General features: G+C 45.9%; 1 protein-coding gene across 3 annotated transcripts in view; it reads right to left on the reverse strand.

The window, feature by feature from the left end:
• Positions 1-18,025, reverse strand: part of TUBGCP6 (tubulin gamma complex component 6) — a 518,646-nt gene that overhangs the window by 362,484 nt on the left and 138,137 nt on the right. For all 3 annotated transcript variants that reach the window (XM_069229637.1, XM_069229636.1, XM_069229638.1), the window contains exons 7-8: positions 13,120-13,195; positions 12,537-12,646 (exon numbers count right to left, since the gene is read on the reverse strand). In XM_069229637.1, the coding sequence (XP_069085738.1) occupies positions 12,537-12,646; positions 13,120-13,195 (186 nt within the window). The remainder of the gene's footprint in view (positions 1-12,536; positions 12,647-13,119; positions 13,196-18,025) is intronic.

An 18,025-nucleotide genomic window follows, 5' to 3' on the forward strand; every position in this document is an offset into this window, starting at 1 on the left:
TGGATCTTCCGCAAAACACAACCTCAAGAAGGTCAGCTGGCTCTGCCCCATACTCCAGGTTCACCTGCAGATGGCTAGAAAAAAGATGGAGAAACAGTAAGTCCCCTGAAGACCTCGTAGCTTTCAAATCCGCCATCAAATCCCACTATCACCTTATCAGATAGACTAGGAAAGCCGCACTGCAGGACCGTATCAGCGCCACCGAACACCAAAGAGCTCTTTGCCATGGTTAAGGAGCTCACTAAACCCCAATCGGAAGCAGCAAACATCCTTCCATCGCAGAACCTCTGCGACAGAATAGCCACCTTCTTCTGCCGAAAAATCAAAGACATCTACGATAGCTTTGGATTCCAAGACCCTCCAAGCCCACCAACAAACCTCCAGCTCGGACCCTCCGAACCTTCACAGATCCTGCACTGCTGGACCACCCTCACCAAGGATGAGACCCGCTCAATCATAAGTGGCATCCATTCCGGAGCCACTACTGACCTCTGTCTTCCCCACATTTTCAATAAAGCCAACACCTCCATCACACCGAATCTCCACCGCACTCTCAACTGCTCCATGGAGATTGCTACATTCCCAGAGGACTGGAAGCAAGCCGAGATCCCCCCGCTCTTGAAAAAAAACCAAGGCCGACCTCCTGGACCTCAAAACCTACAGCCCCATCTCTCTGCTGCCTTTCCCAGCGAAGGTCATCAAAAAGGCCATCAACGCACAGCTACGCAAAAACATTGAGGACAACAACATCCTGGACATCTCTGAATCAGGTTTCGGGAGCAACCACAGCACGGAGACCACACTCCTTGCCACCCAAGATGACATCTGCTTGCTCCTTGACCACAGCCAAACAGCAGCCCTCATCCTAGTGGTCTCACATCACACCCTCTGCTCCATGTGATTGATATGCTTAAAGTTGAGAGCTGCTTAGTTCCTGCACTACTTTATGCAGATGGTGTGGTTCTGCTAGCCAGAACTGTGTCAGGGCTTCAAAAGCTATTGAACTTGTTTGTGGCTTTTATGGACGATGCAATAGACCTGCCCACCTATTTCAATAAGTTGTCATTTTGATGAAGGGTCCTATGAACACCAACACTAGAACCTTTCACATTCAAGGTCACAAACTCACCAGGATCACATCCTACTTGTATCTTGGGGCCCTTTCCGACAGTGCTTCTTACTGGTTCCTTCTATTATTAAGTAAAAAGAATGTGTTTTTAAGGTCTGCCGCTGCTGTTCTGCTTTTTCCTCTCAGTTGAGCAAAAAAAACAATAAGTGATCTGTTGAAAGTATATAAGGTGTGGTGTGGGCCTCGGTTGCCTATGGTTGTGACACCCTGGGTTAATGCAATGTCTTCCCCTTGCAACTTGTTCACAATAAATTTTGTAGGTGTCTCATGACTGTTCCTCAGTCCATTCCTTCTTATACTGTGTGTAGGAAAGTGCCCTTGTTGGCATGGTTATCCCCCCTCCCACATACGCACAATTGTTGCCTGATGTTGATGCCAACTTGACTTAATGTGTGCTGGGTTCCTGTTATCCAGGCTCCAGCACCAGTGTGTTTTTCAGAAAAAACAGCACCATTGTTCCCACAATTGGCACACCCCTGGCACACAGTTAAGTCCCTTGTAAAAGGTGCCCATGATACCAAGGGCCCTGTGACCAGGGAAGATCCCCAAGAGCTGCAGCATGTATTATGCCACCCTCGGGGACCCTTCACCAAGCAGGAGGAGGAGTGACCACCTCAGCTGGGACCACCCTTAAGGTGCCCAGAGCTGAGGTGACCCCCTCCTTGCAAAATCCTCCAAATTGGTTTGGAGGACAGGGACCCATAGGGACTCCAGAACCGCCCCGGATCTGCGAGTCCTGCCCACTCTGCACCCAATCCCCACAGCCTGTGTCCAGGAGGCCCAACCAACTAAAGCTGGTCCCCAGGTGATTCTGAGCAAGTGTCCACCCTGGGTCGACCCCTTCTGTCCAACAAGACGACTCCTGCAGCCTAAATCCAGTTGACCCCTCTGTGATCCCCCCAGCCAGACGAAGCACTGGGAGTCCGACCCTGTGTTTGTATCCTGCACCCAGCTGCCCCCGCACCGCTGAGTGTGTGTTTGGTGCTGACCTGTGGCCCCCCCATGCGCCTCTAAACCCCCCAGGTCTGCCCTCTGAATAGGCGGGTACTTACCTGCAAGCAGTCCTGATTCTGAGTGCCCCCAGTCTCCATAGGAGCTCATGTTAAATCAACCTCAACTTTGACCTCTGCACCCGGCCAGCCCCATGTTGCTGGTGGTGGGTGTTTGGGGTTAACTTTAACTCCAACCTGTGGACATCCTAACCCCCGAGACTAGAACTTGTACTTACCTTAAAAATGTACCAACTGTTCTTCCCCCCAGAACTGCTTCTGAAAATTGCACTGTCAACTTTTAAAACAGATTATTGCTATTTATTCAAAAACCATGTAACTTGCCAATTTGAAACAAGGTGGTATTGATACATATGTTGGATACTTACTTGCAAATGTACTTACCTGCAACCTGAATCTTGTGGTTTTAGAAATAAAGTTACAACATATATTTTTGCTATATAAAAACAGTTGGTCTGGAGTTAGTCATTGAGTGTGTGCTTCATTTTATTGCCTGTGCGGGTGTACAACAAATGTTTTGCACTACCCTCTGATAAGCCTAACTGCTCAACCACACTACAACATAAGAGAGCATTAGTATTATCTACCTTAGCCTCTGTTAAGCCTCTGGTGTACCCCTGGACTCTTGCACGCTATATCTCATTTGGACATAGTATATACAGAACCAGCTTCCTACATTGTGCATCAAGAATTGGGTTTAACGTTTTGTTGAGACCTAGATCTTTGCCTTCTCTTAAGATAGGTCAGTATAAGGGTTAGACCTAAGAGTTAAATAGGGATATCCTTAGCAATTGTCTTACTTCTGATAAATGGCAGTCTATCTCATGGTTGAAATATATAAGGGAGTCTTGTCAATATGGGTAGACGGCCATATTTGAATGTCCTGGTTCCATCACAAAACCTGACCTAGATTGAACCCGTCAACATTTTCACATGTGGTGACAGTCTTTAAGAGAAGACGAGGACCTATACAAGTCCTCAGTTCGTATGTCATTTCTCCTGAGTACCTCACCCGATATTGAACCATATTTGGTATCTATTAGCAAATGGTCACATCGATTCTGCTAACATGATTTAGGCTACATTTACTACCTACATTGTTGGCGGTCCCTAATGCATGGCCTGACATCAGAAATATGGTTATGACTTATTGTCTCCACACTATACCCTCCACATTGTCATGTTTTGTGGGTCGTACAAACCTCAAAAGGATTTTATTGTGCCTCTATTCAGGGGATGAAGTTTTAGGCATGTGCATCCGCCGTTTTGTCTTGAGAGTGACTGTCTGTTGAATTCTTAGGCTAGTGAGCTGCAAGATATTTTTTTTGTAAAAATGTTTATTAACTTTTATCATTCAGTTACATCAGGGTGTCTATGTCCTCCACAGTCAAAACAAACATCAATAGACATAGGAGTATTAGGAATTGGTATTGTTACAAGACATGCCTCAGGAACAGACATTAAGAAGGCAATACAGACAGGGTGGCTGTTTCCCCTTTTTCCTGTTTGGGCAGTGATGCCTCCTCATTTTCAATGTCCATGGGTACCCCGCATTAGTTAATAAGTATCCATGGATTATCTGGAATTGGATCCAGATATATCCACCATGCCTCAGCCCAACCAGTCGATATTTTATAATACTTTTGGGGACATCCCCTTGCTACATTTATGGGCTTTTCTAATCCCATGCAGAAATCCATATCTCGGGACCAATCCTCGACTGAGGGGGTATGTGCCTCCTTCCACGCCTTTGCTATATCCCTCTTGGCCAGCACCAATCCTAACCACAAGTGTTTTTTGATATTGTGTGCCTCCCAGCTCGTCGGTGATGTGCAGAAGGATCAATTTGGGATCCCTTGGATTCCAAGCCCAAAACTACCTCCCACTGTCCCAGAACACTCTCCCAGAAACTGGTGAGAGTAAAGCAGTGCCAAAACGTGTGAATTAAATTTCCCAGTGTATCCCCACAGCATAAGCAATCGCTGGGGACCCGAAAACCCATGCAGTGAAGGGGCGCCCTGGCATAATAAGGGCGATGGAGCAATTTAAACTGAATATGCCTGAACTGTGAAGCTATGGCTGTCTCTTTGGGTGCCACCAGTGCCTCCTTCCAATCGTCATCATCTAGATCCCCCAGATCTGTTTTCCAAACCCCATGCACCATCTCCATGGGGTCCGGTACATTCCTGAGGAGCATTTTATATGTCTGTGATCGCTTATGTTCTTTCATGTGTGTCAATCGGAGCTTGGTCTCTAAGGAAGAGAACTCAGGCGCCCTCCGGAAGCGCCCTAAGCGGGGGTGCCAGGGCATGCTGGAGTTGTAGGTATTTCAAAAACTGTGTACAATGTAATGCAAAGTCCCTCTTGAAAGGATTTCAATATGCCATTATCCAGTATGTCACCAAGGGTCGCAATCCCCACCAGGTCCCAGGCTGCAAGACCCTGCAGGGCTGTGACCCGCAGGAGGTAAGTACCCTGCCATAATGATGTTTCTGAAGTCAATTTATTTTCCCAGCCTGTAGCCTTTTTTGCTTTTTCCCATGCCTGCAGTCCACCTGAGTCGCCGGAGGCAGCTCTCCCTCCACGCCCCCCGTATAACAGATGTGGGAGACCCCGCACCCCTATGACTGTTCCCTCAAGAGCGTAAGCCGGATCTGTGAACTCTCCAAACCCCCAATTATTAATTATAAGGAGGTGTGCTGCCCAGTAGTACAGCCGGATCTCCGGTGTGGCTATGCCCCCCTCAAACACCAGTCAACAGCATTTTTCATAGGAGATACATGGGGCCCCAAACCCCCATAGCAACGTGTGCAACTGGGTGTTCACCTTCTGAAAAAAGGACCTAGCAATGGGAAATGGGTGATTCTATAACTGGTATACAAGGCGCAGTAGTGCCACCATCTTGAAAGTGGCCGAGCGCCCCATTAGGGGTAACGGGAGAGCCCTCCAAAACAGAATGTCTTTAGACAATCTCTCTAGCAGCAGCATCAAGTTCCTCTCAAAGAAACCATTTGCACTCCCTGTAACAAACAACCCCAGGTATTTAAACCCTTCTGGCTGAATCACAAGGCCATTTGCCCACATCATTTCAGTCGGGCACAGGGGTATGGTATAAATTATAGACTTTTGCGGGTTAATACAAATCCCTAAGTACTCCCAAAATATTTCTAGGATTTCCAGAGCCCTCGGTCCAGATACCTCCTGATCTCCCAAGTACAGGACCACATCGTCACCTTATAATGATATTCTGTCACATACCACATCCTCCCATTGGAAGCCCCTATATAATGGATCAACTCTCACTCAGGCTGCCAGTGGCTCTATTACGACCGCAAATAACAAGGGAGATAGGGGACACCCTGGCGCGTACCCCTCTCCAATGGAAACAACTCTGAATCCAACACCCCCTCCCCCAAGGGCACTAGAGCTCTGAGGCTGGTGTACAGGAGCCTTACACAGCTGCAAAACCGGGGTCAGCAACTAATTAGTTCGAGAAGGGCAAACATGTATGCCCAGTCAACAGAATCAAAGGCTTTCTGAAAATCAACAGAGAGCAGGGCCCTGCGCTCTCCCACCATTTCACTGAGGGCGGTAGCATTATGCACTCGCCTCAGATTATGCCTCGTAGCTTGTGTCGGCATAAACCCAGACTGGTCTGAATGTACTAGATGATCAATGATCTTTCACAAACGGTTGGCCAGCGACCTCGCCCACACCTTAACTTTTGTATTCAAGAGTGAAATAGGGCAAAGTCTTCGCAGAATTGACCAGCGGTACCCAACTTAGGAAGCATTACGATGTCTGCCGTCCGAAGATCTGGGGGTAGTTTGCCCATTTCCAAGGCCTCTTGGAACATTTCCAGAATAAACTGGCTTGCCTTCTGCCACACCAGATGCCAGTACTCAGGTGGGAAGCCATTTGGTCCAGGCGCCTTCCCAGGGTTTAGCTGAGCCAAGGCTGCCCTTAACTCCTCGGCCAAAATATTCGCCTCGAAGGAGGCTATATCTTCCGTTGAGAGGATTGGGATCGGCAGATCCTGCACAAACTGGGGGAGATGCGGGCCCTTCCTGTCTGCCCGATAGAGGTCCCGATTATAGTTGGCAAAAGCCTGATCCATCGGACCATGACCCATCAACCTCGAGCCATCTCTCAGCTGCATATATGGTATGGCAGCCAGTCCCGCCCTAGGCGTGCACAGCCAGTGTAAGGTTTTACTAGCTTTCTCGTCCCATTGGTAGATTCTGCTGCGTGTGGACTTCCAAGTTCCCTGTGCTTCTTGTGTAAATTCCAGTCTCAACAGTGTCTGCATATGTGCTAGATCACGCAGGAGGAGATCCTAAGGTGGGGAGACAGGGTGGCCCTCCAGGTTCAGAATGCGCCCCTCTAGGTCCTGGATCTTCTGCCTACTCTTCTCTCAGTGACCTTTCACATAGCTGATGATCTGGCCCCTCAAGCAGACCTTCTGGGCCTCCCATACCACCTCCTGTGAGGTCACAGATCCCTGATTTTCTATAAAATATTGCTCACTACTTTGCCAGCACAAGTCTCTGAAGTCATCCCGCTGAAGGTACCACCTATCCATCCTCCATCCAGCCCGTATCACCCCACGTCCTAGGTCAAGCACATCTCTATCAGAGAGTGGTCAGATAGTCCTCTCATTAAGTATCTCACCTCTGCCACCCTATGGCACTCCTTCGCGGGCATGAGAAAAAAATCCAATCTAGAAAAGGTTCAATGGGCCCATGAATAGAAGGTATAGCCTCTCTCGGTTGGATGTTGCACCCTCCATACATCTACAAGATTCATGGTACATAGAAAGGTTGCTGTGTGGACCCATTTCCTCCAGTCCCGGCTGAGGATCGGTCTATATGGAGATTCCACACCCCATTCAAGTTTCCTCCCAGCACCCATGGGGCCCTCAGGTAGATCCTTAAGTAGCCCTCCCAACTGAGCCAGAAACCCCATGGCGAGTGGAGGTGGGGCATATATGCTTATAATTGATATGGGCTGGCCCTGAAGAGTTCCTGTGATAGCCCATACCGACCCATGTCATCTGTCCTGGTGCGTGTAACTACCAGTTAAGTACGCTTTCTAATCAGTATCACTGCGCCCCTGGAGCCCCTATGAAATCCCGCATGGTAAGCCTATGAGTAACCCTTGCGGACAAAGAAAGGAACATCATTGCCCATTAAATGCGTTTCTTGAAGAAGCACAATGTCCCCCTCAGTTCTCAATGCCAAGTGGAGGACCGGTCCCCTGTTTGATTTTGTCTAGAATTCCGTTCACATTCCAAGGCAGTATTATAAGTGTGTCTACCCAGAAGAGGGTTGGGTCAGTGCTCCCCATCGCAATGATGTCTACCACTGAGAAATATACATGAACCCTGTGCATGCCATTCTGTGGTGTATACTACACTATACTGCTGTCATATCCTCATGAACTTTAAAAAACAAGGAATCGCCCCCCTCCCCTCTGGCCCAACTCCCACCCCATACTTCCCGAACTAGAAGTACCTGTTGTGTTGTGCCAAGGGACCTAGCCAACCAGGCTAAACTGTGACCTGTAGCACTCCCTGCATAAATGAACCCCACCCCAAAACAAGAAAAATAGTCCCCCCCCCTCCCCCCATGAATTCCCCTAAACATGCATACTTAGTCTCTGGTTACAATCCACCAAATGGTCAGTCTTTCTGCCCTGCAGTCAGCAGCGACCTCTGTGTCAAGTTCATTTCAACGGCCGAGGTCCCTGGGCTCGCCGGAGAGGTAGCCATGTCCTTTTTTTCTGTAGCCGCCCCATGGTGTAGCGAATGTGTGCGGCGCCCACTTCTCCGCGTCCGCTGTCTCAGTGCTGTGTGCCAATCCTGTCCTGACGTCAAAGGGCCTTCACTTTGTATAGCGGACTGAGGGACAATGTCTTATGTGGCCGTTTCTCAATCCAGTGCCAGACTGCCTCCGGTGTGTCAAAGAAAAGTGTTTTTTCTTGGCAGATAATTTTAAGTCTTGCCGGAAATAAGAGCATATATTTGAGCCCCAGCTTAGCTTTGGCCTCTAAAAGTACAGCAGCAATGCCGATCATTTCTAAAGTAAAGTCCAGAAAAATCATGACTGTGCTAGACTGGCAAGTCAGGGGCTCCACTCATCTAGCTGCCCTAAGGACTGCATCCCTGTCTCCGTAATTAAGCAGCTGCACTATGAACGGCCTTAGCGGGGCACCATAGGGGGCCTAGCCATCAGCACCCTCTGGGCGCGCTCCACTCTAAAACACGTTGAGACTTCATCCTTGGGGACCCAACTCATCAGCCAATCCCACATGAATTTAGTAGGGGGTAGCACCTTTCGCACCTTCGGGGATTCCCACCACTCGTAGGTCGTTCCTTCCAGATCTGCCTTCTACATCTTCTGCTTTGGCCTCTAGTTGATTCACAAGCTGTTCAGGTACGCCAAACATTCCCCCTGTGATTTAGCCATATCTTCTGTCTCCGATAGGCACCCCTCCACCCTATGCGTGGTGTTATGGGGATCCTGGCTGATGAGAGCCAGATGCACGGTTAGTTCCCCATTTTTCCTTCCATAGTGACCTTCACATCTCCAAAGGCCTGCAGGGTAGTCGCTGTCTGGGCGGCACTCTCTAGCTCATGGGTCCCGCCTGCTACTCCTGCATCGGTCCCGGACATATTCTGCTTGGCATATTTGTTGATTTTTTGTTGTTGTGCTGTTGTGCCCGCAGCTTTGTCACGCACCATTGTGGCTGCAAATGTGACACCCGGCCCTCCGCCAGGCACCACACCGTCGAATCAGTCTGCCTTTCCACGTCCCAAGGTGTGCTTGCCCCAGCTGCACCTCAATGTGGTGCCACCAGCCCACTGGGTCTCCCGGCTTTGAGCAGCACACCAGCACCCAACACTGGGTAGCTAAAGTGATGATCCTGTGCTGTCTCCTACCCTTCCATGTCGTACCCCAGAGAGACACGTGTTGTCCAAGGAAATCTTTCCCTCGCCGCTCTATGGCCTGTTCTCCACCCTTTACTCTGGGTAGCCAGGAAGTTCCTGCAGAGGATCTAAATATTCCTGCTCCCCACCTGCGCCAAGGGTCCCACGGGTACTGACTCCGCGCTAGGCAACCTCTGTCTCCTGCACTCCTTGGATCGTGGTCCCAGGGCCCTGTAAAGCACCCAGAGACGAGTGGGAGGTCCCCAGGGAATACCCAGAGGATGCAACACAGCAACTCACTTGGACACGGGGCCCGCTGCTCCAGACGCCACACCTGTAGGCCCACCGGATCCCACCGGCCTTCTCTCAACAGCCTCTCCTTGGCGAGTCCTTCAGGTCGCCCCCTTCTCCTCTCAACCAGGGGCGTCCCCGAGCCGCCTCTCCTTCTCAGTCTCTGCTACCCACAGGCTAGGCCACACGTGCCACCACCGCTTCCAGGAACTCCATGGGCGACACGCACTACGGAGGAGGTCCTCAGGCCACCACCTCAATCCAGCGCACAGGCCTGACTCGGAGCCTGCGCCCATCCACGGTGTATCTCTGGTCGCAACATGCCTCAGTCCTGTCACCCCTCGCGGCCCAGGGTGCCACGGCATACGCGCCACCCCAGCTATGCCCAGCGGGCCTCCCCGCTCCCGGGCGGTTCGCCGTCCGTCCAGCCCTGGCTCAATAGCAGTGTGGCCAATGCCGTGGGATCCGGGGCCACATTCCTCCATCCAGCTGCTGGGCCACGCTCAGACCCAAGTCGCTGAGAACCATCCCGCGAGCAGCGCAGCAGGCCTCACCACTGCACCTCTGCTCCCAGTCCACGTAAGCCCGGGCAGAACGACTCTCTCACCACGACCAAGTCAGGAGGGCAGTAGGGGTTATATATTAGTATATATGAGGCGGATATATGAGCGGATGTATGAGCGGATGATGGGGGATGAGGGTTTGGATGGTGCAGAGCTACACTAGGCTGTGACCATCTTGGTCGGAGTCAAGCCATGCCTCCCCCCACAACCCTGCTTCCCCCCCAGCTGACAGATTTTTAACTGTAGCAGTCACCCTCAGAAGGACATTTAATGGTTGACTTGATCAGCCATGAGGGTCTCTGGATGTTTAATTGATTTAGCTTTTAATGATCTCTGTTTTGTTTTATGCTATTTGATTTTATATATATTTGATTTTTCTATATTTATTTTAGTCGATTATAGATATTTGATTATGATGCTCATGATGATGATGATGGCTACAAATGGTTATGTTTAATTTAGGCTAAATTATGAAAGTGGGATTCTACCTTGGGCTTCAGGGTTCAGAAATCTCTACACTGCATGCACATCAGAATAATCATGGTTGATTACTACCTTACTACGTATCGCCAGCCCTGAATACTCTCCTTTAACCGCTGGGGCTTAATGCAAAAAGTTTAAAGCACTCAATTCCATTCACAGAGTAATTTATAACCAACAGCATATTTTCTTAAGTAAATATTCCTAACATGATATTCTAAGATGTGAATCTAAACTTGTATATTTCAGGAAAAACTACTTGGCTTTGTCATTCTGCGACTGTGCAAGTCTGCTAATATTTCCTGTCACTCACTTATACAGCCATGGCACGTTTCCAGGAGACACTGGTCTTTACAAATACAAAATAACATAAGTTATTATAAAACAAAGGGATCAAACTAGCAAAGGGGATCAGAATATTCAAACCTGTCTTCTGGGTGAGCTGGAGCTGTAATGGCTGCTTTGCAATTTGCACACACTTTGTATTGTCTTTTCAGTCACCTCAGGAATACAATTTTTTTTATTATACCCAGCATAACTCTGTGTTTTATTGGGAAAGGACTGAATACAATCCAAGAATGCAATCTCACTAGGATAGGAATCTGAAAAAAACACCCTCTGAACATACATTTGTTGGTCTTTTAGGAACATTCTAAGCAAATACTGGCAGTGCAGTTCTTTGGTGGACCTTCTCAAAAGAGTGTAGAATGTTACTGCATGACTTGCTGGTCCCGCAGGATACCTGAAACTAGTCACGCCCCTTCTAAAGGGGGAGGGCGAGGCTAAATGTGCGCCAACTCGGCTTAATATAAATTCTGCAACCCTGGGCATCCTTCCCTCTGCTGATGCTTTAATAATACTGGCAGGTGCACTGGAGATTCCCTATTTTGCAAAGGGGGTCACCTTCTTTTGAACGTGTACCCCATGCAGCATCTATCAACAGTTCAGCCTTACAGAACTAAACAACACCATTTGGACCCTAGGGGGAATAGTTATACTTGTTTTGTGCCGAATATGGTCATTTTTTTACGCAAATTCAGGGCAAAACTAACGCCATATTTATACTTTGACGCTAAACCCGTCTAGCGCCAAAGTTATGGAGTTAAAGTAATTTTTTAGACGTGGAAATCTACCTGGCGGCAATGAGATGCAAGGGAGGAGTTCCTGTGCAAAAAATGACTATGGTCTTTGTGGCATATGTATCCCCCCCACCACCCCGTGCTAAATTCATGCATGGGGGAAGGAGGGGTCAAATAATGGTGCTAAGTTTGCTTTGCACCGTTATTTAACGCCTGGGTCAGGGAAAGCGTTAGGGGACCTGTGGGCCTATTTCCATGGTAGAACACTATGGAATAAGCCCCGAGGTGCCCTCCCCAGGGACACCCCCACCCACACCAGAGGGACAGCGGAGGATGGGGGACCCCATCACAGGTAAGTACAGGTACGTTTTTTTTTTTTTTTTAAGTGCCATTGGGGGCCCTGAAATGGCACCCTTACATGGCCCTGGTTCCCTGTGCTGGCCACTGGGGTGGTGGGCATGACTCCTGTCTTTTCTAAGACAGGAGTCATGTGGTATGGATGGTTTTGTGTCAGAAAGGACGCTAGCCTGGTTAGAGTCTTTTTTTTTTTTATACTTTAATCTGCCTAACGTCATTTTTTGGTGCAAAACCTCCTTCTCCCATACCAATACCGCCACCCAGCTATTGTCATTTTTTTTTTTTTCACTAACCTACCATTTGCGCCAGCTTGCACCATTCCATAAATGTGGTGCCCATCTGGCGCTCAAGAATGGTGCAAGCCGGTGCAAAACTTTTTGATGCAAAACTGCGTTTGTGCAGTTTCGCACCACAAAGTATAAATATGCCCCTAGGTGCCATTTGCAGACTGGCACAAGCTTGTAGATTTGATCCATTTGATCATCAAAGTATGGCTGAGGCTCACCATGCCATCGCAATGAGCTTGATGGAGCAGAGGCAATCTTTCCGCTGCAGCTTGACAAAATGCTACTAGTAACTCTAATGCCTGTCTTGATTATAATAACAACACCTCCACAGAGTCTAGAAAAAAGGCAAGAGATATTATTAAAAGCTTACATACAGGGACACAGTTGGCACAAAACAATTCCATAATCTTACCTTGTGTATGGTTCACAGCAGGTTTTCAAAAGCGACAAGAGAACAGGGTAAAATTCGTTGCTGCTATTCGCAATGGCCTCTTTATACAGACAGGATAATAACTTCACTCCCTGTAAAAATGTGCCATTTTAAGAAAATACGGGTACATAGCAAAGTAAAAATATTTTAAATTAAAACATTTACAAAACTCAGTTCAGTAGTTCAGCTCTTAAATGCTGAAATAACCTTCAGATCGGGCATCTATATTTTCCATGTTAATAAAAAAAAAACATATCGGGAATCTATCTCCCTGGCCGATACAATTTAATAGGAGTATGTAAGTAAACACAATTGATTAAATCACTAATTTGCTAATAGTGCATTATCTGCAGAGAGAAATGTTAATCTGGGGTGTTAATTTTGTCTAAAGTACCATGGAAAATGACTGTTTTACTTTTAACGTACTTTTTTTTTTTTTTAAAAGGTCTCATCGCTCACTATTATTTGGTCCATTGTGGGATAGAAAAAACGAGATGATTTCTGGTAAAGCAATAATTATTTTGAACCTGAAACTAGATTCAACTGAGAAATGATGCAGACTCACTGTTGGGAATAAAGCACTGCTTCCACGTGGTGCTCCCACTGTGGCTGTTCCAATGCCACATAACTCAGCCAAATATCTAGTGGAAGGATGGCGACAGAAAAATGTCACTGGTTTTCATTCTATGTTATAAGAATCAAGAAACATTTATTTTCATTTACATCACAAAATACCAAAATTGTCTTTGCTTTTTGGAAGAGTCAAATAAAAAATAGGAGTCGCTGGGAATTCTGGAAATGCTTACTCGATTTTTGTTAGTCTTTTTCTACCACTACCACCACTGACAGAGCAATGGACAACCAAAATAAAAGCAAAGCACAGTAGATGCATATACATCAACAATAAGGCAAAGCTAGGAGGAATAGCACTTCCAAAGATGCACCCCTCCCCCCCAACTGTCCATCAACCTTCTTTAAAGTGGGAGGACTGAAAGGGGTTTACAAAATGTTACTATAAATGAATTCACTTTCCTTCTCTGTTTATCAGATCTGCAGAAATTAGATGGAGGGTAATTAATCTCATGCATGGCTAAACTTTATCATATTTTTATACGTGTATTCACTGAGCCAAGAGCCGTATTTGTGTATGTTCTCTCCAAGAGATTTTGGATATCATCAACCTGTGAGAAAAGTATTTGCCCCATCAGGGGTCAGGCCTTTCAACTGTGTCTCTTACAAAGATGAGTGAATGAACTGCTGTGTTATCCAGTATCTATCATGCCCAGCTAGTGAGGCAGAACAGACACTGAGTGGTAACAGCAAGAATATTTTGGAATTTAAAGGAACAAACGGAGGGACAGAAGTGTGTCAAACCGCAGATTCACGGCAAGAGCTGTAAATCGATGAAAGGAAGAGCCACAGAGAACGCTCCCAGTTAAGCAGGAGCACGAGTCCCCAGCAACAAAGACTTAACAGCTGCTCCTGAAAGCCACATAATATTTGGATGTCAGGTATAGTGAACAATAGGATGCTACCAAATTGAAGAGACCCACGTGAAAGGAAACCTAAAAGACTGCTTGACCAAAATACCTCCTAGCAACCTTTACTAGCCAGAGAGCCATTCATGGACACTTAAAGAGGGTACTGAACAACATACCTAGACTGGATGAGCTAATCAAAAGGGGTCTATCTAGATGTAAATGCCACCACTATAGAGGGGAAACTAGAGAGACAAACAGAAAAGCAATGGTACTGCGCCCAAGAACAACAAAAGCAAACTAGGTAAAACATGCACAGGCCAACAGAACAAAACATTTGTAAAACAGGGCAAATGTGAACTATGTTACAGTCTTGGGAATAGAGGTAAAAAGCAGAAAGTAAAGACCCAACATATTTCATGGTGAACTAGATAACCATACTCAAATTACTGCTGAACAATCTCACAACTTCAAAGTTGTATGGAGCTTACTGGGACACATCACATTGCCCTGCTTGCCAAAGACCAACTTGCAAATATGGAACACAGAGACATTCACGAATCAGTGGCATCACAGATTAGTTTCTAGTTCCATCACATCTCCTCAACAAAAAAGGTAATGGTTTTTACAAGGGTGGAGTAAATAAGGGAGTACACATAGTGCATTGTAACAATAACAACTCAATAGCATATTAAGTACAGGATGTAATTGCCTGCAAATAACATATGACACTATTCATCGGGTCTTTTACCTCTGCTACAAATATAGACTGGGAAAATGGTGGAAGACTTGCAGTTCCAAACTGTAGCACTTCTGGCTCCCTGTTAGCATACCACCAGAATCACTGTCTGAATACTTCTGTCACACACCATAGTCTTGCAAAGAATGCAACCCTTTCATCAACATTAAAAAAGGGCCACCACTGTACTCTCACAGCCACGCAACTCTTGTGCGCGCACATCAGTTACCAAAACTGGTTCGCAGATTCTGACCCAAATCCCATTTACTGACTCTTCTTCCACCTGTTAGCTTCTGCATCTGCATCCCCTTGTGCTCCCTCATGTCTTACACTGAATGATCACTTCCTTGAATGGACACCAGCCACATGAGTTCCAGTTCTAAAAACACTTTCCTGGCTCTGATCAGTTTAGACAGGATCCTTCTTGTAGCCACAAGAGTTGATCTGTAAGATCCCACTCAATAGCTTTAGCAGCACTCTTCCTGCTTCTGTAAACACCCTGCATACAGCCCACTAATACCCTACTGAACCCTCTCCATCAAAGCCATTAGTTTGAGGTATATATAATGGTTTTCTCAAATGACTGGCCCCACACTTATTCAAGAAATTAGTCATGAATTTGGAGATTAATTGCATTTTGAGGTCTATGAGAATAGAATCCGAAGCCTCTTCTCTTATAAACACACTTTTTCAAAAACATATTAGCACTTTCTGTAGTGAACCGAACTTCGACCCTTTGTGACAAATGATCAGTTGCCACAATGGAAGAGAGTACAATAGATGTAAATAAATCAAATCCTCCTTTTTGCCATGCTTGGCCTGGAGAATTAACAGGAACACTCTTTGGAGAACACATAACTGAAATTTTATTGCGAACCCAACATCTTTATCCACTCCAACCCACAAACTCCTCCCAGATGTTCCTCGTGGTCAGATGCACCTACAAGTGTGCAGCATTATGAATTTTTGTAAGCCTAGTGGGGAATCAACTTGCTGCTCCTGCACAGCAACCCATCATACGGCAACTTGTTGCAACTTTCCAAACATTTTACACATCCTGATTCAATGATGTTTCCCTTGGCTAACCTTCAACTGAAAGTTTCGGAACATCCTGCATGATGTCAATCATATTCATCTCCTTTATTTTTGCACACAATACTGATAGAAACATCCCCAAAAACAAATTATTCATCTTCTGACAAATATTCTGAAATTTCTACAGGCAATCTGGGCAGTCAGCTCGCAAATTGTATGCTCCAGGAATGTATTCTATTCTGTAATTCTACTCCAATAATTCCATGGAAAGCCAGGGTAACCCTACTGTGGATTTTAACCTTCTGATCTGAAAGGATATCTGTTAATGGGTGAGCATCTGTACTCGGAATGAATGGTCTTCCCAGCTCCGAATTTCTCTATACCTCAAACACAGGCCACTATTTCCTTTTACGGAAAAGTACTGCAGTTTATCTGGCTTTAGATTTCCTGAAGAATTTTTAACCATTGACTCATACTTATTTTTACTTTGACCCAGGACAGATCCAAGCTGGATTTACATGTCTTTACTGTAACACAAATGTCTTTCTTCAAATGGTTACAAAGCTAATGCCTCTAATATACTATTCCTCACATTGTCAAACGAAACTTGACACTTCTGATTTCAAACAAACGCCCAATTTTTTTGTAAAAAAGTCCTCAATGCATGTGAGGTACTGTTATGTGTGTACTTATCACATATACAGAATAACAAGCTTTTCAGAAAAACTGTTATTGCTATACCTTTCTAATGCTGCCAAATCACATGAAAAGAGACGTCATCATGTACATGTACAATGTATTTTGGAACCCGGAAACCAGGAAGAGAAATAGCTTACGTAACAAGTCTGCAGTTCTCATTTGTGCGAAGAGCCACAGATAAAGGATGAGTTGAGTCTACACATTTCACAGGCACAGGTAGAGGCACAAGATCAACCCTTTGCAGTTTGCAGCTTCTGTGCAAATGTGCTGCTTATTCACAGCACGTGGTGGCTGTCAGTTTTTGATGCAACCATTCGGCTACAAGCAAACACCCCTGTTGAAGGTGGCACACGAAAGGTTCATGAGCTACACAGCTAATTTTGACAGACAGTGGGACTGACATTTATTTAGGTAGGGGGTGAGGAAATCAGGAACACCAGAAATATGTTCAGCAGCAATTTGTGTGAAAACCTGCTTTGCTAAAAGAGTATGTCTGATAAACTGTAAAGCTTGTTCAACCAACGTGTCAACTCCACTTCAAACTACCTTTGAGCCTTCGTAGAAAGGTGCTTGTCATTATGTTGAATTGACAACTCAACAATCTCACATCTTTAAATAAGCAGAAAGGTTTATTGGGGCAGAGAACAGCATTCAAGTAGCCAACAAACAACTGGCAAGCATGAAACACACGTGACTCCGGCTGTTCTATGATTCAGTGACATCACAGAACACTATGCAATGACAACACATACTCCTGGATCATAGCATTCAAGGCTGTTTTTACAATATGATTTGTGCTCAACAAATAATAAAAACAAATACGCTACTTTGAGTATAAACTTTAACAAGCACATGTTTGGTCCTTAAGTGGTAAATGTACTTCAATTTCGAGAATATCTTCACATAATCCATCGATTCCCATACAGAACATGTGCAACAATGACAAGGAGAAGAGAGGCCTAATTGCCAGGGAAGTCAAGGCCTGGTTTTTGCAAAACTCCAACCTGAGTGTGACTTGGAAGAAATAAGAAAAACTGTGTTTTTGAATTATAGAAAGGAGGGGGTTCTTGTTGGAGGTAGTTTCAATTCAGTTAAAAAGAAGGCGTATAAGAGCGTCAATTTCAACCTAATTAGGTTTCAGATGTGCTAGGTGAACCAACCTTTGCAGTTCTGTCTGGCATGTTTCACTAAGAAATGAAAAATTAATGTGAAATATTAGTTCCTTATCCACATTGTATAGCAAAGTAAAGGTAACCCATCTGAGAAATCGACTTCTTATTTGCTCTGTACAATAACATTTTCAACCAATGTCAAGGATACCAGCGGCACAGCATGCGGGAAATCAGTACAAATTAAGTATGGAAAATGGGCCTCCTGATCCCAAGTTGGATAACAAAACTCAGCCATAATAGGGATGCAGTGGGACTGTCACACCCATGAACTCTGGTGCCAGTGAAGATATATACTCTCTTGAAGGACATCCACCTGCGATCCAAATCAACATAGTGGAAAGGAGGCAA

Source organism: Pleurodeles waltl, chromosome 4_1, assembly GCF_031143425.1.
Source record: "Pleurodeles waltl isolate 20211129_DDA chromosome 4_1, aPleWal1.hap1.20221129, whole genome shotgun sequence".
In the NCBI taxonomy this organism is placed as follows: Eukaryota; Metazoa; Chordata; class Amphibia; order Caudata; family Salamandridae; genus Pleurodeles; species Pleurodeles waltl.